Here is a 22025-nt window from a genome sequence, read left to right as displayed (position 1 = left end):
CCTATGAGGTCCAGCGCATATCAAAGAAAAATGTTTTAAAAACTTTTTCCAGATGTTCCCCATCCCCCCACTCCATCTTGTGGACTTGTAAAATCTGCTTCAAAAGAAGGCATGAGGACAGTAGGGGATCACTTTTCAGGGATAAGTCTGTGTAGACTTGTTATCAGGTTCCGGGATGTTTTGCGATATTTTTTTAATCCTCATTTTTACAATGTCTGGAAGCACCCTTAAAGGCACAACAACAGGTTTCACACTATTTCTAGCACATTAGAACAAGAGCATGTTATTTGACTGTGGCTCCTATTAGTCCCACCTAGCAAAGTCACTGGTGTGGTATGATGGGAGTTATAATCCAGTGATGTATAAAATGCAAGCAATAGCCCACCCCTACATGAAAGTGAACTAAATTAAGCTTGTATCACTGTGCAACTCCAAAGCTACCCCCATTAAAAAACCCTCCCAGTATGTAACTCACTTTTCACTTGAAATAACACTGGCTATTAGGTGTAGCACTGAGAGAGCAAGGTGACAGTGCAAATTGCTGTTTTATTGAATTTTGTGGTGTGAATCATATCATTCTCAGCATACCAGACTCTCAGGAGATCGAGCCATTATTTCAAGGCAAATTAGTTCCTGGAACAGATGTAAACAATGAACAAAAATTGTGTGCCATTTATGTGTCTTAGCCTTCTGTGTTTAAAAAAGTAGGTTTAGAAGGTATTTTTCTCCTACCCCAGTTGAAGGAGTGAAGAATTATAATAGATTTCAAATGAGTAAAGTGAGGGGAGGGCAGTGAGAGCTGTGGAGAGAAAGCTAAGAAAATAATCTGTGCCTTCCCTTATTCCATCTTCTGATAGCAGACAAAAGCAGATAGTATGCCAAGATGAGGAGGAGGCTGGTTTTGTAATTGAAAAACTGAGCTTGAAAGAAAGGCTGGATCTTTTGAAATGGCTGAAGAATCAATAGGGGAAAGAGGCCCTGAAGGAAACTGTGGGGGGTCAATAAAGAATGTCTCTGCTTCCATGCTCACTAGAAATATTGTTCCTATCATTAATTTTTCTAGAAATATTGCTCCTATCATTCGTGTTGCTGAGAACACAGAAGGTACAGCATACTCCATGTGGAGCCCTGCCAGGTGGTAGGAACACAGAAAGGCCTTATTTAAAAGGGCTACTTTTAAAAATAATTTCCTTGATTAGGTTTAGCACTTTCTCAGTACTATCTCTTAGTGCAAAAACAAAGAAACAGTGGCTCTGAGAATTCATGTAGGGCAACCATTGTGGAATAGCATTGATGAAATATTGGCATGGGGGGTAGGTGTGTGATGGTGTCTAAAAAACTAAAGAGAGGGTTAGATATGACAACTGGGCAAACAACAATGCATCATATAAAAGATATTCTGATGAAACAAGTAACAAACGAGGGCATGAACACAATCATCCTTGGCCAGATACACTTACCAGTACCTGTGGTGACTCTGAATTTGGTTATGAGCAGCTGTTACTACACCTGATATGAAGCTGAGCATGACTTCCAGCTTGACTTGGAGCATGGAACTGGGAAAAGGTTGTGCTCTTTTTTTAAGTTCTAGGACTCCTTTAGATTTCAAAATAAGCATTTTCCTTATGTTTCTGAGGAAGACGTATGTTTCTGAGATATATAATTACTATAGCCAACAAAGAATTCTAGATATATATAAGAAAGGGAATAACAGCAACAAAAGAGAGACTGAATGTTGAACAAGTTTCATAGGGAGAGGGGGTTATTGTTCTTTGTCTTTACCTTTTCTGTATCCTAGCAATTGAATACTTGGCAGAAGCAATCTTTCCACCCGTAATCTTGTCTTTGGTTCAGTAATTACCCCATTCTCCTTTCCTTATTGATAGACTAGGAGGGATAGGAATAGTCAGACTGGGGGGGGGGGGGGGATGAGAAAAGTGTTAAATAATGCCAATGAGGAGAATTTTTCTCAAGTCAGTTTCTCTCTTCTTCTATTTCCCCACTATCTCCTACATCGGTTAAATCTTTCAAACTCTGAAAAGGCCTTTACTTTCACACAAGTACATCAGTTAACTGAAAATCCTGATTTTATTTTTAATCTGAACAGTTTTATTATGCATACAATAATTAGCATTGGTGTTCAACTCTGATTACACATAGTATGGTAGCTGAACAAACAGAATATCATACATAGTTCAGTATCTAAAAGATAAAATTATTTACCATACTGTGACATGTGTTTTAGTGCTGTAGGTTTATGTTTTCTACAATATAACTGATACAGTGATGTTTAATGAAATACTTCCTTAGAACTGGGAGGAGGTGTAGGTCACTTGTTAAGGGAAATTTTATTGAATACATGTCATGAATCAAGGACAGGTGCCATTTACCTACAAATGGACCTTGAGCTTGTTTGGAGTTTCTAGCAGGGAAGCACAGCTATCGTATACCCAGGACCGAAGACTGGAGACCTCAGTACACTCCTTCTATACCTGGGATGTCATCCTCATCCACCGAGCATGCAGCTTTGGGAGGGATGCAAACGGAGTAGTGAGGGAGAAAGGGGACATCTGCCTAGCCATCCAGATCAGCCGAATCAACCCTGGTGATCAATGGGGTGACAAATGTCACAGCCAGATCGCCCTCACATCCAGGTGCCATTTGCCCTTCCATTGGATGAAAGATGCCAGGCAACAGTGTTGGTATGTGAACAGGTCACAATTTTATTAAACAATATCAGCAATGTGATAGCAACCCAGAGATATGTGGGCACTCTACATAAAGGGTGTGGTGGGCACAACCTGGATTAGAAACGGGGCCACTCATCCTAATTTGTCATGACCTAAAAGCCTTAAAGGGGTTAGAGGGGCTACTGGCAAATGGAAGCTGGGCAGCACTCTTGATGGAAGCAACATTTATGTCAGAGAATGGGTTCCTTAAGTAATCTCCTCAGATGGCCATCTGAGGCCTGATGCCCTGCATATATTCGTGCCACAGATATATATCTCTAAATCATAAATCAGCTGAGGACTCTCACTCCTCCAGTTGTGTCAGGAGCCAAATTGTTGGATGTATACACAATGGTGTAGTCAAAAGATTGTCGCAGCCAAACTAGGCACACTAAAAAGTTCTTTCTCACTTGTCAAATGGGTGACTGGATATACCATGGGAGGAGAAATAGGGAGGAGAAAGGCAAGTCAGTTGGAGGAAAGACAAAAAAAGCAGACATAGACTAACTTGAGCGTGTATTGGCACCCTGCTGTGATAGTTATCTGGCATCCAGATCCCTCCAAAATATAAGAGGGCAAGTCATTTTAGGGTAGATTTTCTTTTGTTGGGAGACACACTAGTCATTTCTTACGTGTGTTTCCTGGTAAATGCCAGGGAGCAAAATTGCTGGCAGTACTGTAGTATCAACACTACATATATATTTAATGGAAATGGCTTAAGCAGTTCTTTAAGAAAACCAAGATAGAAATCAGTGTGTTTATTTAATTAAGTCTTTTACCTCAAATTAAATCCCGTTGAGTAAGGGTTCTTACTATTCAGGAACTCTGTAGAATCGACACCACCATTAATTGCATGTTTTAAACTGTTTTTATTTTCTCTTTTTAGTGCATGTTTTAAATTGTTTTTAATGTTATTGACAGTTTAATTACATTTCAATGATGCTGTTTCATACGTTTAACTATTGTATTTGTTTTAAATTGTGAACCACATTTAGTTCTGGTTCTCTGGCAAAAAGTAGGATATAAAAATATGAATGTTTCCAGTCCCAAACAAACTCTACTTAGGTTCAAGAAGGCAGTTTAGATTGTTTAGGTATTAATACTAGTGGGAAGAGTATAGCGGAAGTGAACAGGGTGAGCAGGAAACAGTAAACCAGGATGTTTCTGAATCAAACGTTTCTATTCCATGAAAACAAGATCTCTGTGTGCACACATGCATTTCTGGCCCTCCATATTTTTCTTTCCTATTTAGGCTCACCTTTTTCTTGTTATTATTAGTATTATTTATTATTATTTCAATTATTTATACCCCACCCTTCTCACCCGAGGGGACTCAGGGCGGCTTACAAGTGGCAATTGATGCCGTTATGTTGTTAATGCACTTCTTCTTCTCATCCTTCCTTCTGCTTCTGAACTTAACAAATAAATCTCTAACAAACTTCAAGAAAGTTATTGTGGCCAAGTCTCCATCACTGTTTTGTTGGATTAGAAGTGTGTTATTGTTAATGTGGGATTTGTGTATTGGTAGTGTTTAAATGAAATTTGTGTCTAGCATGTATTGCATGTATTGCATCATCCAGAGTATGCTCTAGTCTGTAAAGAGTTAATGACTGAGAAGCTGTGTTGACCTTGATTTGTGTGGCTGGAACCTGGGGAGTATCCAGACTCAAGTGTGTTTGTACATTACTGATTGCGTCAGTTGAGATCTTGCTCTGTTCTGAGTTGGTGTCTGCCTAGAGTGAAAGCCAAGCCTGTGTTCGTCTGCAAGTCTGTTTGTTTTGTACAGTAAAGTTTTGTATATATTTTTTACCATCGTTTCTGACGTCTCTTCGTTTCTGCGCTCCATTGACAACATACAACTGCTGCTACGCTGCGAATTACTCTGACAGTTATTATGTGGGGGAAGGATGTACCAATGACTTCTTTTCACTAATGGGTGGAGAAAACTGAGAAAATATAACCACCAGACAGAGAATGTAAAGCCCTTAGAACAGATAATGTAGATTGTAGCTTGTAGCTGTTTTTTTAGGATGTAGTAGTATTATTCTAGAAAAAGTATTTTTAATCTTTTGTTGTTGACGATGCTGTTTTTTTTTTTTTGCTTTTTGCTTTTTATATGTAGGTTTTTTATATGTATATCTGTCTTAATAAATATTTATATTTAATCATATATACACACACATAATAAAAGTGAAAATCTGTATGACACAGACAGGCTCCTGCCTCCACAAATAGCTACAACTCACAGTGCTGAGGAGACACCAAAAGTTGTAGTTTACCCCTATGCAGAGAGCACTGAACCCAGCTGATGATGGATCTGGACCACCCTTGGCACACTGACCCAAAATGGCCAACTGTGAATACAGGCAGGGTTTGGGAGTGATTGTCCTTGGTACATGGGAGTTGTAGTTCATCCACATCCAGAGAGCACTGAACGCAGGCCACGTCAGATCTGTACCAAACTTGGCACACAGATTCAACATGGCCAACTGTGTATACAGGTGGAGTTTGAGCAGTGATTGACCTTGGCATATGAAGTTGTAGTTCACCCGCATTCAGAGAGCACTGAACACAGCCGATGTCAGATCTGGACCAAACTTAGCACACAGATCTAACATGACCAACTGTGAATACTGGTGGGGTTTGGGGTTAATGACCCACGATTTTGTGAACTGCAGTTCACCCACATCCTTATGAATTTTCTAATGGGAATATTCATATAAAATAAAGAGGAAATACTGACTTTTTCCAAAAAAAAATTGAGCTACAAATTACCAAACTGATATTACCTAGCACCCTAAAACAAGCAATACCTTTTTCAAATAACCCGGGCATCGCCAGGTCTCCAAGCTAGATGTACGTGTGTGGGTATGTGTCAAATGATGTTCTTTTTCTGGCTGGGGCTCCAACTTCCACAGGCCACTGTAACCCCCATGAATGATGGGCCTGGACCAAATGTAGCACAAATACCAGCCCCATGACCCACTTTATGTCCTGGTGCGGTTTGGGGGAGGATGAACACCAATAATGGGATTCGTAGTACCTTCATCTGCTTTAGCTCCCACTTCCACAGAGCATTGCAACCCCAACAAATGACAGGCCTGGACCAAACTTGGACCATGGATCCCCTCATGACCCACTCCACATCCTGATGAAATTCAGGGGAGGATGGACCATGGACAATGGAATTTGCAGTACCTTCACCTGCTTCCAGAGACTACTGCAATCCCCACCAATGGCAGACCTAGAGCAAACTTTGGACACAGACCCATCATTACCACTGAACATACTGGAGCAGTTTGGGGGAAAATTAACATTGATTTCCAGGAGATGTAGTTCATTTGCATCAGAGAAATGGTGATCCCACCAACAATGGACTGGGATCAAACTTGGCACAGAGAATGCACATGACCAACTGAATATACTGGAGGGGTTGGGGAGGATTGACTTTGCATTTTGGAAGTTGTAGTTCACTCATATCCAGAGATCACTGGACCCAGTCGACAACTGATCTGGACCAAACTTGGCACACAGATCCAAAACTGGTGTTGGTTTGGGGAGGATTGATGCACAATTTTAGGAATCTTAGTTCACCCACATCCTTATGCATTTTCCAATGGGAGGATTCATAAAAGACAAGAGAAAAGACTGACTTTTTTCTAATAAATAGTGTTACAAATTACCTAACTCATATGACTGAACATCCAAAAACAAACAGTGCCTTTTTCAAATAACCTTGGATTACCAAGTACCCATGCCTGTGATGAGCCATCCCAATATTCCTTCTGGAAATATATTTGAACTAGCATATATATCCAGGATTGTCTGGGTGTCATTGGGACCGCTGCCCACCTACTTTCTCCCTTTTCCAGTTCAGAGAGGGAGCCTACAGATGGTGTAGTGGACTAAGTGACTTGAAAGTTGGGTTGCTGACCTGAAAGCTGCCAGGTTCGAATCCCACCCGCTCCAGCTCCATGCGGGGACATGAGAGAAGCCTCCCATAAGGATGGTAAAAACATCAAAACATCAGGGCGTCCCCTGGGCAGCGTCCTTGCAGACGGCCAATTCTCTCACTCCAGAAGCGACTCAAGTTGCTCCTGACACAAAAAAAAAAGTTCAGAGAGGGCCTACCTCACATTGTCTCCATGACGACACTTTGGCAACAGTGAACAGGCTCTCTTTGTGGCTTTTTCCTTCCTTCCTTCCTTCCTTCCTTCCTTCCTTCCTTCCTTCCTTCCTTCCTTCCTTCCTTCCTTCCTATCCCTTATACACCTACTCCCTCTCTCTTTTCTTTCTTTTCTACTTCCCTTGCTTTTCCTCATATACCTTCCTCTCCTTTCCTTTCCTTTCGCTTCCATTTTATTCCCTTCTTTTTTTCATTCCCTCCATTGTTTTATCCCCTCTTTCTTTTCCCTTCCCTTCTTTCTCTTTCTCTTTTTTCTCCCTTCATAACCTTTTCCCTTTGTTTTCTCTCTTTTCTTTTTTCCTTCTCTTCTTTTTCCTCCCTCCCCTACTTTCCTTTATTTCTCTTCTTTGTGTCTTTGCTTCTTTCCTTCCTTTTCCTCTCCCCATACATACCATATGTCACCTTTCTTTCTCAGTGACAGCATAGAGGTCCATTTCACCTAGCAACAATGTGTATGATATTTTATAGCTAGATAGCTAGATAGATATAACATGCTCATGCAATTAGAGACCTCTGTGTAAATTTCAAACTTTCTTAACCACTTAGAAATACCACTTTGGGGATGACTGTTCTGTGACTGTTTAGTTTGAATTTTCTTATCTGGGAACTGTCTCCTGATGTTTGGATATCTGTGATTAAAAACAAGATGCTTTCTTTGTCTTTGGTTGAATAATAATAATAATAATAATAATAATAATAATAATAATAGCAAGAGAATTCTAAGCTAGGACAAAAAGGTGCCATTATCTTGTCCCATCTTTCCCTAACTACGATTATCTTGTTCTTAAGATATATTTAAAAAGGTAGAGGTTTCCCCTGACGTTAAGTCCAGTAATGTCTGACTCTGGGGGTTGGTGCTCATCTCCATTTCTAAGCCGAAGAGCTGGCGTTGTCCGTAGACACCTCCAAGGTCATGTGGTCGGCATGACTGCATGGAACACCGTTACCTTCCTGCCGGAGCGGTACCTATTGATCTACTCACATTGGCATGTTTTTGAACTGCTAGGTTGGCAGAAGCTGGAGCTAACAGAGGGCGATCACTCCGCTCCCCGGGTTTGAACCTGGGACCTTTCGGCAAATTCAGCAGCTCAGCACTTTAACAGACTGAGCCACCAGAGGCTCCAAGATATATTTAATAAGCAAATATTTATGCTCATCAAACTTACTTTTTCTCAACTTCTGTCTGCTTGGTTCTTTACTTAGTATGCTAAATTTAAAATCAGAGTTAATCTAGTTTTCTCACCTGGCATGATCCAGTAGTTGGGCTGCTCAAGGGAAAATGCCAACCCTATTTCTCTGGACTTTATTGGAAAGTCTGGAAATTAATCTCTTATTCTCCATAATTATATAAACCTAGGTTTTAGCACATCTAAGACCTAAACATTATTGAAAAGGTGAATGGTGGTGAATTTATATCTAAAGAAAAGAAACCAAAGCTGTTTTACAGCATGTTCTACTTTACAGGGTTGGAAGTGCAGGCATAGTGGTTTCTCATAGGGCCAAATCACAGCCTGAAATTCGTTTAAGATGACCTTGAAAATTAGGGTTTGACTGAAATATGACTAGTGAAAATGCATGATGCTTATAAAACCACAGCTCGGCAATCAAGCAGTATGCTTTCTGTAGTAAGCCAGTCCTTGAAAACTTAATTTGTGCCTATGAAATTATATACTATGGTGTTTTGAAGTGTGAACACTTTCATTGACATTTTCCTTCCAGTTGCAGAATGGATTCACACACACATACACACTCCCAGCTCAGCAGCAACATAGATCAAAACAGTCTAGCAGAGCAAGCCATAGGCACAACAGTTATTTCAAATATATTTACAAAAGAAGAACAGTCTTTGTTCAGAATGATACAACTTGTTGCTAACAAGTAATTTTTCCTTTAAAAAATCAAATGATAAAATCAGAATAAATACCTAGATAGTAGGCATAACTGATTTGCCAGACATGGAATAAATCCATAAATAGAAGAGAAGCATAAAAATATGAAGAAAATTTGTAAAAAATATTCAGCATTAAAGGAACATTTTAAATATCTATCTACCTATCTTCCTTTTCAGCTGCCATTTTACTTTTTAAAATCTGAGCTTTTCTGTAGATTTCATAATTTAAACGTATGGAAATATATGGTTCAATGTAGAACCTTGTTTTTATGAGTTTTTCTGTGTTCATAAGAAAGAATCTCATTCTGGAGCAATTGAAATAGGAAGATTTATGTTGAAGGGTTGGAAAAATTGGGAAATCAAATGGTGATGAAAAAGACCTGCTTATACAGTGAGATATATAAAAGAGTGATGGCATCACGGCGATGCACAAAACCCCCAAATTTGACAACATAACCCATCATCCATGGCTCCAGTAAGATACAACACATTTATATGACAAACACAATCACAGGGCCACAAATGGCCAAAAACCGCAACAGGCGATGTGCGCCTGCGCGCACCCCCATCCCTTCCCGTGCGCACACACGCACCTCGCCTCAGAGCTGAAGGAAGGAAGGCAGGAAGGCCAATTCCTTGCTGGGCGTGGGATGCAGGAGGCCGCGCTGGGAGGTGCGGGCATCACGTCGCTCTCTGCCCTCTCCCCCTCAATCTCCTCCCCCCTCAGGGCCCATGGAGGGCCCTGGTCGCCGTTCAGGCCCCCTCCTCCTGCCCCTCTCCCCTCCCCTCAGTGCGAGGAAGGCCCCGCGGAGCTCCCTTCTCACCCTCTCTCCTCCTCCCTTCTTGGTTCTTCTCAGAGGTCTTCAAGCTCTTCAAGGTGAGGGGGGAAGAGGAGGGCACGGTCTTCGAGCAGGCCTGGACCTCCCCTTGAGTTGTTTGGGGCGCCAACTCCCACCCTTCCCGGCCTCAGGACCCTTCCTCTATACACTAGAGAATCATGGGAGGAGGAATTAGGAACAAAGATAATGGAAAAAGAATGGGAGGAGATATGGAAAACAAGACAATTAAAAACATGTCAATTAGAATAAAAGAAAATTATTACAAACTAATTTGGAAGTGGTTTTTAACACCAAGAAGGTTAAATATTATGAATAAGAATAATAATGAAAAATGCTGGCGAGAGTGCCAGGAAATTGGAACCTACATGCATATGTGGTGGGATTGTAAACATGTAAAAGGTTTTTGGGAATTGGTCATAAGGGAAATAGAAAATATTATGAATATAAAAATTAGAAGGAATCCAGTGGAAATATTACTTTTAATTTAAAAAGAGGATGAGAAAGATAAGAGGGAAAAAATTTAATAGACATGCTATTAACAGCAGCTAGATTATTAATTGCAAAATATTGGAAAGGAGAAATGAAAATACAAATTAATGAATGGTATAAAGAAGTTTGGCGAATGGCACTGAATGACAAGCTAACATCAAATTTAAAAGTAAAGAAGGGATTATGGAAAAAAAATGATTTGAAAGTATTTGGAGAAAATTTCTAGAAAAATTATTGGAAAAAGAAGATGGGAATTTACCTCTAAATGAAGAATTGAACTTTTGGTGGGACTACAGAAGAAGAGATGGCTCTGGGGAAGGGGAGCACAGGGGTGAATGTAAATAAAAGAGGGGGAAATGTATAGAATATGTTTATATAATTGTAACTTTTTCTCAATAATAACAATAAAAAATATTTAAAAATAAATAAATAAAAATAAATATACACTAGAATCTCACTTATCCAACATAAACAAGCCGGCAGAACGTTGGATAATAAGAAGGGATTCAGGAAAAGCAATTACACATCGAATTAGGTAATCATTATACAAATTAAACACCAAAACATCATGTTATACAACAAATTTGACACAAAAAGTAGTTCCATGCGCAGTAATGCTATGTAGTAATTACTGTATTTACATATTTACCACCAAAATATCACAATACATTAAAAACACTCACTCCAAAAACATTGACTATTAAAAGGCAGACTCCATTGCATAATCCAGAACATTCCATAAACAAATGTTGGATAAGTGAGATTCTACTGTAATATGAAATAATTACTGTGGTACAATAATACACAACAATATCATCTCAGGACAGTAAATAAAGATCAACACTCTAAAAACACAGCTATTCCATCCAGGAAACAATCAGGGCCATCTAACACCTCCCACCAAAGGATTCCCCCTTTCACACAGGAAACCACCCACGCTTTGAACCTACAAGGCCATTCCGTACTCATCACTCTCTCATCTCAGCACAGTAAATAAACAACAACAGTCTGAAAACACACAAATTCCATCCAGGAAACAATCAGGACCACCTAGCACCTCCCAACAAACGATTCTCCCCCCCCCCAGGCATGGAAGCAGCCAGGCTTTGAAGGTACAAGGCCATTCCGTACTCATCACTCTCTCATCTCAGGACAGTAAATAAAGAGCAACACTCTGAAAACACTGGAATTCCATCCAGGAAACAATCAGGACCACCTAGCACCTCCCAACAAAGCATTCCCCCCCTCTAACACACGGAACCACCCAAGCTTTGAAACTACAAGGCCATTCCGTACTCTGGGGCCAATTTGCAATATATTAATATATGTAATAATACAATACATTGTATATACATATAATACTGCTAATAATATTATAATACACTACAATATAATACTAATAACAAAACAATATATATATATACACTAATATTGTGAAATAGTCGTATATTATTATATGTTATAGCGTAATATCCTATCATATGTCTTTAATGTAATAAATGAATAAATAATACTGTATAATTTTTGTTGACGGTCACAACAAAAATAAAACCCAATGTAAAACCCAACACCACTAAAAAAAAGCCACAGCAACGCGTGGCCGGGCACAGCTAGTATATATATATAAAGGTTTAGGTAAATGTTTTCCCCTGACATTAAGTCCAGTCATGTGTGACTCTGGGGGTTGGTGCTCATCTCCATTTCTAAGCCGAAGAGCTGGCGTTGTCCGTAGACACCTCCAAGTCATGTGGCCGGCATGACTGCATGGAACGCCGTTACCTTCCTGCCGGAGCGGTACTTATTGATCTACTCACATTGGCATCTTTTTGAACTGCTAAATTGGCAGGAGCTGGAGCTAACAGCGGCCACTCACGCCGCTCCCAGGGATTGAACCTGGGACCTTTCGGTCTCCAGCTCAGTGCTTTAACGCACTTGGCCGGACTTGTGACACTTTCGTAAATATTTATTCTTGAATGAATCCATACAGTTTCTTAGCACTTCTTTTAAAATATTATGTTCTGTCTCAGAAACATTGTGTTGATGTTTACAAAAATGTTTTCTCTCAAAGCCAAGAATTCCAAGGAAGCCCATGTTTCTGTAGGCAGTGGTGATGTTTATTAGAAATTGATGTGCATGGTTAAAAACTAACAACAAAGACTAACCTGCCTCTCAAAGGGATTGTGAAAACAGCACATTCTGGGAGCAGGAATGAAAATGGTAGTATGGTGTAACTGGGCAATGTAGGACAAAGCAGGACTTCTGTCTCTCTGTGTTTATACTGTGTATTAGGCTTTTGCATTTTAACCATATTTCATTCTAAGTCATATCAAATTTGTCCTTATGACACAATATCCAACATGCCAAAAACTTAAAAATCAAAACTTACCCAATACTTTGGTTTGCATTTTGTAAATTAAATCTTGGAAGCCTCCCAAAGTCAGTTTTATTTTCAGTGCAAGCAAGCAATCAAAGCCAAAAAGACTGCCTTTCGTCTTTACATTAATGGCTTCTCACCATTAGGAGAGGAAAAACAGGGAGAAAGCAGAGTTTGCTGGGAAAGAAAGTGCAGAACTCATGGAAGTTTGTGAAGTAGTTTGGGGAAATGAGGAGCCCTATGGCAGAGAATACAAAAGGCCCTGCCCTAAACTACATTTCCCAAAATTCTGTTCACATCAGAAAGCCACATTCAGGAGAGGAAATAGCGTTGTCCTTCTGTAGCTGCAGCCAGCCAGAGTTCAAATAAATTGTTGAATATGCAAAGAGGAGGACTAACTGATACTTTCAGTAAGTAAATCAGTTCTGGACTGGAAAGAAATCCCTAAATTAATGGTCCTGGGGGGGGGGTCCCTTCCAACTCAATAGGGGAAGCATATGAATTAGCTTAGAGGCTAGATGGCCATCTGTCAGGAGAGTTTTGATGGTGCCCTTCTGTCTGCAAGAAAGGAGTTAGACTAGATGGCTCCAACTCTAGGATTCTATGAAAATGTAGAACTGATTAATATTGGTTTTTATTGGTTAATATATGAGAGACATTTAAGGTGGTAGCTGTTGTGGCTATTAAAAACATTTTGTCAAAACTTTAAAAAAATTACCTAAAATTAATAGATGAAAGTTGGGGAGAATAATCCCCTTTTATCTTGTGTCATTGTGTACAAAATTCAAGGAGATAACTCTTCTAGTTTTTTAAAATGGTAGACTTGAGGATCAACTGGAGCGGACCTCCTCTATAACCCAGTTTGGGGCCAATACATGGAATGGAAGACATGGGAGAGGATTGCCTCATGGGTGGAATATACTCACCTTAAGAGACCTCATTGGTGTTATGGCTGGTTTTCCCTAGTATTAAGGAAAATTTGGAAAGAAGCAGCCAGGCTTTGAATCTGCAAAGCCATTAAATGCTAAACAAGCTGGCCATTTGCAACATTCACACTTTGGTGCAGCAGGTTAAACCACTGAGCTGCTGAACTTGCTGACTGAAAGGTCAGTAGTTCAAATTCACAGAGCGGAGGTGAGCTCCTGCTGTTAGCCCCAGCTTTTGCCAACCTAGCAGTTCAAAAACATGAAAATGTGAGTAGATTAATAGGTACTACTCTGGTAGGAAGGTAACAGCCTCTAAGCAGTCATGCCTGTTACATGACCTTGGAGGCGTCTACAGACAACGCCGGCTCTTTAGCTTAGAAATGGAGATGAGCTCTAATCCCTAGAGTCGGACATGACTAGACTTAATGTCAGGGGAAAACCTTTACCTTATAAATCTCACTTGCCAAGTTTATAACAACCTCACAACCACTGAGGATGCCTGCCATAGATGTGGGTGAAATGTTGAGAGAGAATGCTTCTGGAACATGGCCATACAGCCCAGGAAACTCACAGGAACCCAATGATTCCAGCTCTGAAAGCCTTTGACAACACATTGAAAATGTGGCTTTTGGGGGTCTTCGTTGATTTCATCCAAATCTGGACATATGCATGATTTTGAATGGTCTTAAACTGTTTTGACTGGTTTTAAACTTTATTGTTTTAGTTTATTTAATATGCCTGAGTCTCTGTAAATTATCCTATTTTGGGTTTTGTCCGATTACATTGATTTTCTTGTCAGCTGGCTTGAAATCCCATGATAAAAGGTTGGATGTAAATATTTCAATAAATAAAGATAATTGATATGGATTTCTCCCCATTTTCAGTTAGAAACATTAATGTACTTGTGGCCCCTTGACTCTACTGTGTGCATGTTTTACAAATGTATGTGATTTTCTGTCCATTTTTCAAATATTTGCATGATGTTGATCCTGTTTTGTTTCTTAGAACAGAATCCTACGTATACATTTACACATTGCAGACTTAAAATTGTGTCTGTTTTTCTGCTTGGCCCAGGAGGTGAGGAATAGATAAATCAGGGTTTTTTTTAAGACCCAGCAGAGTGAATTTCTGACACATCCCTATGTTTACCATATGACAGTTATAGTGCAAATACAAACAAAGAAAATTATGGCTATGGGGAATGAAACCGTTTCCAGCCGAGAACACAATCATGCCAGTGAATAAAATTCCTCCCCAGGCCCTCTAAGCAGCAAATAATATTAATACTTGACACTAATACAGTCAAATATAGAGTGTGGAGCACACGGGCACTCTTATAGATCAGCACTATGTATTGGCCTCAACTATGAAAGGGGAGAGTGTACCAGAAAGGGTATCCACCCTACAACCCTAACTCTTATAGGTTTCATTTTGTGGGTCAAATTTGGTTGCTGGTTGGTCTGTAAGGGTCTTCCAAGATATAGCCTATCTATATTACCTGAAGTGGCTATAGCTCTTCTCCAGAAGAGAAGGATTTTGGTTGTCAACATCCTCTTATTCTCCCCATACAAATGTACAAATGGGCAGAGACTCTAGCTTCTACTATACAATATGATATAGGAGAGGTAATGTATGGGATGAAATGGAGAGGGAGGGTGGATAGGAAAAGGATACATTCCATTCAATTGTAGTACTTCCAACTACCGTATATACTCAAAGATAAGCCGAGTTTTTCAACCCTTATTTATGAGCTGAAAAAGCCTCCCCCAGCTTAAATTCGGGTCAGGGTCAAGTCAGCAGCCGGAGCCTGGAGGCCACAGTATGTTTTCTTTTCCAAAACCTCCCTCCTGTGCTTCTCCTCCCAGGCTGGTTATCTTATTTTTTTTGAGAGAGAGAGACAGAGACAGAGACAAGAAGTGAATGTTTTCAAAAGTGAAAGGAGACTGAGAGAAACCATTGCAAGCCAGATTGCATGGGTAGAAGGGGGAGAAAAAAAGATATTCTTGCACATTTGCATGATTCATTACTATTACTATTATTATTACTACTATTACCATTATTGCAAGAACATTTGAGTCCAAAGGGAGGAAAGGAGGGAAAAGAGAGCAACAGAAGTGTGTATTTCTTTTTATTCCTAAGGAAACAAAAATGGGGTGGGTTTTTTTTGGGAGGGGGAGAGAAGTTTTAAAAAGCCTTTTCTATTGCTAACTTTTCTATTTCAAACTTTTAGAGTTTGAAAAAGGGTGAAAGAAAAGAGGTGTGAAAGGGCAGGAGAAAAGAGGACAAAGTTGTTTTTAGGGGGAATTTGCTTGCATTTCTTCCTTGGGTAAATGCATGCCCCAAAACTTCTAAATATTTATATAGATGTTCCCCCTACAAATACATTAATATATGAATTTTCCCCTCATATGTTTAAAGGTCTTTGCAAATCCTATGTAAATATAGATAAGTAGAGATTTCCATGTACCTGTATATCTGCTCCTATATGTATACATTAATTTTATATATGAATTTTATATGAATTTTATCCTCACATGTTTGCAAGTGCAGAGGGAAAATGCGCATAAATAGGGCTTGGAAATATTGCAGGAGGAAAATGCACATAGAGAGAGGATTTGCAAAGGTTTCAGGGGGAAATACACATGTGAAATTAGTATATATAATCATAGATCTATATCTAGCCCTGCATTATTTATATAGGCATTATTGTTTGCCTGTTACTATGTTGGAAGCTGGCCTGAGTCCCCAGGGGGAGATAGATAGGGCAGGGTACAAATGAAGCTGTTGATGATGATGATGATGATGATGATGATTATAAAGTTATTGTTGCTTTTCCACTTATAGAGTTAGTTTACTGTTTTTCTTTGAAATACAGTAAATATTCAAAACATTTAACCCACTGATGCCTCAATTAATGTAATTTTATTGGTATCTAATTTTATTTTTGAAATTTACCAGTAGCTTCTGCATTTCCCACCCTCGGCTTATACTCGTGTCAATAAGTTTTCCCAGTTTTTTGTGGTAAAATTAGGTGCCTCAGCCTTATATTCGGGTCAGCTTATACTCGAGTATATACGGTACATTATGAGGAGAAAGGACTGTTCTCAAAACTTCATGAGAAAGATGCTTTTCACAGAGAGATTTGTAGGACCAATATATATGCATTGCAAAGCTTTTAGCTGCTGTTTTTACTGTTATATGTGCTATTTTTCACTGTTGCTGGTGCAATTTTGGTGATTTTAATTGATGGTTTTTAACTACAGCTAATGGGGCCTCTAAAAGTGCAGGAAAATGGTTAATGGGCTGGGAATGTGCTCATTTGTATAGGTTCACATGTAAGGTGGCCATTTATGTGTGGCCAAGAAAGAAAGAAGAAAAGAAAGAAAGCAAGGAAAAGGAAACAAAATAAAATGTGCACTTTCACGGGAAAACATGAATTTGAATAAAACGTGTCTTGCTAATCCAGATGGATAGGTAGAGGCAAAGTTTGAAATAATGACTAATTAATATATAAATTCAATACAGCTCACCATAGTGTGAAATATGCCAATAGGATTGTATTCTTATAGCCCATCAAATAGATGGTCTCTGTCTTTAAAATAGGATAAGTGGCCATCCAATGAGCAAATTCTATGTTCGGTGTCATTATATAAGAATTAATATGACACCAATTTGGTATGAAATCTTTAAAAATGAGAAGTAAATAGTTAACTGCAGTAATTTAGTTTTAACAAACTGTTCAGATTAGACAAGGAGCCCCGGTGGAAAAGTGCGTTAAGGCGCTGAGCTGCTGAACTTGCAGACTGAAAGCTCCCAGGTTCAAACCCCGGGAGCGGCGTGAGCACCCGCTGTCAGCCCCAGCTCCTGCCAACCTAGCAGTTCGAAAACATGCCAATGTGAGTAGATCAATAGGTACCGCTCTGGCAGGAAGGTAACGGCGCTCCATGCAGTCATGCCGGCCACATGACCTTGGAGGTGTCTACGGACAACGTCGTCTCTTCGGCTTAGAAATGGAGATGAGCACCAACCCCCAGACTCAGACATGACTGGACTTAACATCAGGGGAAACCTTTACCTTTACCTTACCTCAGATTAGACATGATACATTAATATCTTTCTTATGTTCAAAAACATGTCATTTAAAAACTGGAATTAGAATTATGATTTGCAAAACAGAAAAAAAAATTATCCTAAGTTTGTGTGTGTTCAAAATGATTGCTTTTTTCCCCTCCCTAGGCTGATAAAAAAGAAAGGAGCAATGCCTTGAATACTGCAATAGATAACATGTGCAAGAAAACAAGAGACCTCCGGAGACAGGTAATCTCCCCTAAGGACAAAATGTGTTTAACAGAGATTTGTGCAAAGAATTATGAAACAAATATCTGTTTTTAATGTGTCATTGAGGTTGGTGGGATGGGAACAGCTGAGTCACCTTAGGTGTAAAACAGCAACGTAAAGCCCAAGTGCTTCATTGCTTGAAGAGTAAAGATCTTCAGTTAAGATAATGTATCAACAGGACCAGAGCAATCTCATCTGAGAAAGACAGATACATGTGTAATATATAACAGTGATCCTAGAACATGGGTTAACATTATATGTGACACTGTTGAAGTTAAGCAAGCCTGGATCTGGTGAATAGAGATGGAAATAATATTTATTATCTTTATTCCAAGATTTAAAAAGAATTTTTCAAGAGTTAGGAAATCCTATAGGGAAGAATAATAGACCACCAAGAATCTTGTATATTTTTTCCCATTTTTCAAATGTTCCATGGTATTGTAGAAGAATTATTCTGCGTGGAAAAATACCCCTTCCAAATCTTGTTTTCTGCATAGAAAACACTATTTCCTTTGTAAGAACCCTTTCCCCCTATAGAAAACAGGGTTAGGTTTTTAAAAAATTAATAATTTTGCTACAGAGGATAATTCTTGTCCCACTCTTCAGGGTATTCAAATATGGTCAAAATAATGTGGAAAAATATACATTTTTCCAGTAGCATGGAATTAGGGGAGCTGTAATCATTAGCTATCGCTGACAAATATTGCTAGTACCTCACCAATCTACAACTCTCATGAGCCCTTAGCATTGAGCCATCACAGAGGAAGTAGTGTCAAACTGCATGAAAAGTATATTTTATTGAAACCAATTCATACATGTGTGTTTAAGAACATTAAATTACAGGCATCTGAAGTGCTTGCTAGACTAGTTCCTGGATTAGTTGATAGAGTCCAAATTCTTACAGCATTCTTCCTTTGGTCTCATCAAAGAACTCACCAAGTTTGGACAGGAAAACATTTTGAATTGTTCTGTTGAATATTTATGCACAGCCTTTTCATTATATATTTAAGATGCCCAAGGCTGCAGATAATCAACTTAATTAAAATAACTACACGGTAAGTTAAAATGCAATGAAAAATCTGAAGAAATAAATAATTTAACATGAGAGATCAGTGTCCAGAAATCAGGTAAGCTCATTTACCTTCTTCAGTGTAATAGTCTTATTTTACACCATTCCATCACATGACATTAGTTTTAGTTGTTTTACAATAAACATACCCATATTTTAGAAATAGGATTCAAACTGTTTTTAGGAAGAAAACTTTTCTTATAATTAAGGGCAAATAAGTATACAGTAATCCAGCCATATCCATAACCCACATTGATACAAAAAAGTGTGGATGATCATGTCTCGTAGTATTGAATAGTCATGGCATGAAGGTGCACACTTTAGCATGTACATGTTCCCATCAGCCTTAATAAATAATACCAGTCATGACAATCCGCAGTCAGTGGAAATTGCAGATCCAAAGCCTGCGGATCAGGAAGATTCACTGTATTGTATTACTTAGTTCTGGTTTTGCCACCTGTAACTAATTTTAATCTCTTCATACATTTTTGATTCCCTTGAAACTGTAATAAGAATAGAATATAATGCTGTTATAATGTAAAAGAAAGTTTTAAAAGTAAGGGTGGACAATGTATGCATCCTGAAAGGGAAGGAGAATCAGTGTATGAAACTTTGTTTACGTGTGTTGTATTGAATGAACAAATCTACATGTGGAAATTTATGCCCTGTCTTTGGTCTCATGTTCAAAAAGGTTTTGATGCATGCCTGTCTGAACTGGTATTTATGGAAACAAGACTGTATAGAGTACTGTGTAAATCAATATATAGTGTTTCAATATGCTAAAGATTTGCATTATATGTATCTCTTGTGTATGAGTTGAATATTTATGCAATACAGGCTCAGTCACAGGCAGAATATTGGAAACATCTGCTAGCTTCTTCAGCTGATTATGGGTAGTTGTTATCTCTATCTATTCCATTCATATAAAATGGCATCTAATGTTCAGTATATATTGTTTTTATTTAGAAGGGCTTTGAATGCTAAAATCCTCATGTGTAACACCTATCTCTTATTGCTGGTAGCATTTCACTCTATGTTACAATTTGAATCCCTAATGGAACTATTGATAGTGACTTATTATTATCTATTTTGTCTGGGGCTCTTTGCTAACAGTTAAATAGCAATCCATTACTGGTGCCTCCAGTAGCTTAAATATTTAATAGAGTTGTGCTTTTGGCTCGGAATTACTTTAAATTCAGATCTAATTTGGAAGTTTAGCACTTTTGAAGTTTAGCGCCCACCTGCTCACTGCCCCCCCCCCCAATATTAAGAATTTGAATCAAAAGGAGCCTTCGATTCTTAAGTCTCTGATTTCTTCAGATGTAGCTGTGACCAAGCTCTGCTGAGAGGTGAAGCCAAACTGTTGGCATGCCTCCCAGCCAATCAGGGCTGATGGAGGAGGGAGATGGAGGCAAGGGGCATCATTATTGTAGTCCTTTCTAAAAAATGTTTTTTTATTGCATATGCCTAATATTAAAAGATTTTTTTCCATCTTTTGATATTGCAGAAAAGTGTGTGTGTATATATACATACTAGACATGTGCGATTGATAAAAATCTTTTAAATGTCATTGCAAAATGAGGGGGCATTGCCATTTTTTTCTAGTGTTTCTGAAGTATAGTGAAAGTTGCATTACTATAACGAGTGCATTGAAATTTCTTTACCTTTTCATTATAGTAATTGCACATAATTACTATAATTGGGAAAACTTCAGGGGAACCTTTCACCCTCATTTTTACAGCTATTGAGTGAAACTTGCTACAGTGGTAGAAGACATTTACCACTGTTAGCACATCAAGTTTTGGAACGTTTCACTATCCACAGATTTTTGGGGGATTTTCAAAGGTTTTATAAACAACATTTTTTTAAAAAACAAACAAACAGCTATCTCCTTGAATTTTGTTTATAATGACACAAGGTAAGATGAGGTCATTTCCCCCAACTTGAAGAAATATTAATATATATATATATATATTGATCTAATGATGATGATGATGATGATGATAATAGCAACAACAACAACAACAACTTTATTTTTGTATCCCACTCCCATCTCCACAAGGGGACTCGAGGCGGCTCACATGAGGACCAAGCCCAACAAAATACAACAAACTACAAACAATATAAAATACATTCTAGAGAATTTTTAAAAGTTTTGACAAAAACATTATTAAAAGCACAACGGCTATCTTCTTGAATGACTCTCACATATTAACAAATAGAAGCCAATATTAATCAAGTCTACAATTTCATAAAATTATAGAGTTGGAGGGAACCCCCATGGGCATCTTGTCTAACCCCCTTCTTCCAGGCAGAAGGACACCATCAAAACCCTCCTGGCAGATGACCATCCAGCATCTAGGTTAATTAAGATGCTTCCGCTATTGAGTTGGAAGGGACCCCCAAGGGCCATCCATTTAGGGATTTCATTTCAGCCCAGCACTGATTTACTTACTAGAATTATCAGTCAATTCTCCTCTTTGGAGATTTAACAATATACTAGAACTCTGGCTGGCTACTGTTATGGAGGGACAAATCCCTTTCGTTTTCTGATTAGGATTTTCTGATATGAGCAGAATTTTAGGAAATGTAGTTTAGGGCAGAGCCTTTTGCATTCTCTGCCATAGGGCTCCTCACCTTCCAAATTTCCCACAGTTCTGTGCTTTCTTTCCCAGCAAACTCTGATTTCTTCCTGCTTTTCTTCTCCTAATGGTGAGAGGCCATTAATTTAAAGAGGAAAGTTAGCCTTTTCAGCTTTGCTTTGCTTGCTTGTGCAGAAATAAAACTGACTTTGGGAGGCTTCTGAGATTTACAAAATGCAAACAAAAAATTTTGGGAAGTTTTTGATTCTTAGGTTTTTGGCGTGGTCGATGCCCACGTATCAGATATCGTCATGAAAGTACAAATTTAACAAATTTGATATGGCTTATGAGGACAAACAAAAAAAATGCACACCTTTAATATTTACAAATACACTTCCATATTGCCTCCCCAGTTTGTACTTTGCTGTACAGAATAGGTATTGGCACTTGGCACTGAGTAAGGAATCCACAGTACTTCATACACATGTGTTTGTATGTGCTTTGATAAAGAAATATGAAGTCCCATTCACACACCAAGTGCATTGAATCAAGATGCAAAGGTGGAAGAGTCAACAGTGACCAGAAGATTCAGTGAAAATAGT

At 38.7% G+C, this 22025-nt stretch overlaps 1 protein-coding gene across 4 annotated transcripts in view; it reads left to right on the top strand.

Annotated features, from left to right (window-relative positions):
- Positions 1–22025, top strand: part of ctnna3 (catenin alpha 3) — a 1223202-nt gene that overhangs the window by 596877 nt on the left and 604300 nt on the right. For all 4 annotated transcript variants that reach the window (XM_062977502.1, XM_062977500.1, XM_062977501.1 and 1 more), the window contains one exon: positions 17671–17751. In XM_062977502.1, coding sequence (XP_062833572.1) covers positions 17671–17751 — 81 coding nt within the window. The remainder of the gene's footprint in view (positions 1–17670; positions 17752–22025) is intronic.

Source organism: Anolis carolinensis, chromosome 3 (genome assembly GCF_035594765.1).
Source record: "Anolis carolinensis isolate JA03-04 chromosome 3, rAnoCar3.1.pri, whole genome shotgun sequence".
Taxonomy (NCBI): domain Eukaryota; kingdom Metazoa; phylum Chordata; class Lepidosauria; order Squamata; family Dactyloidae; genus Anolis; species Anolis carolinensis.
Note: the sequence above shows the minus strand (reverse complement) of the source record. Positions and strands in the feature narration are given on the sequence as shown.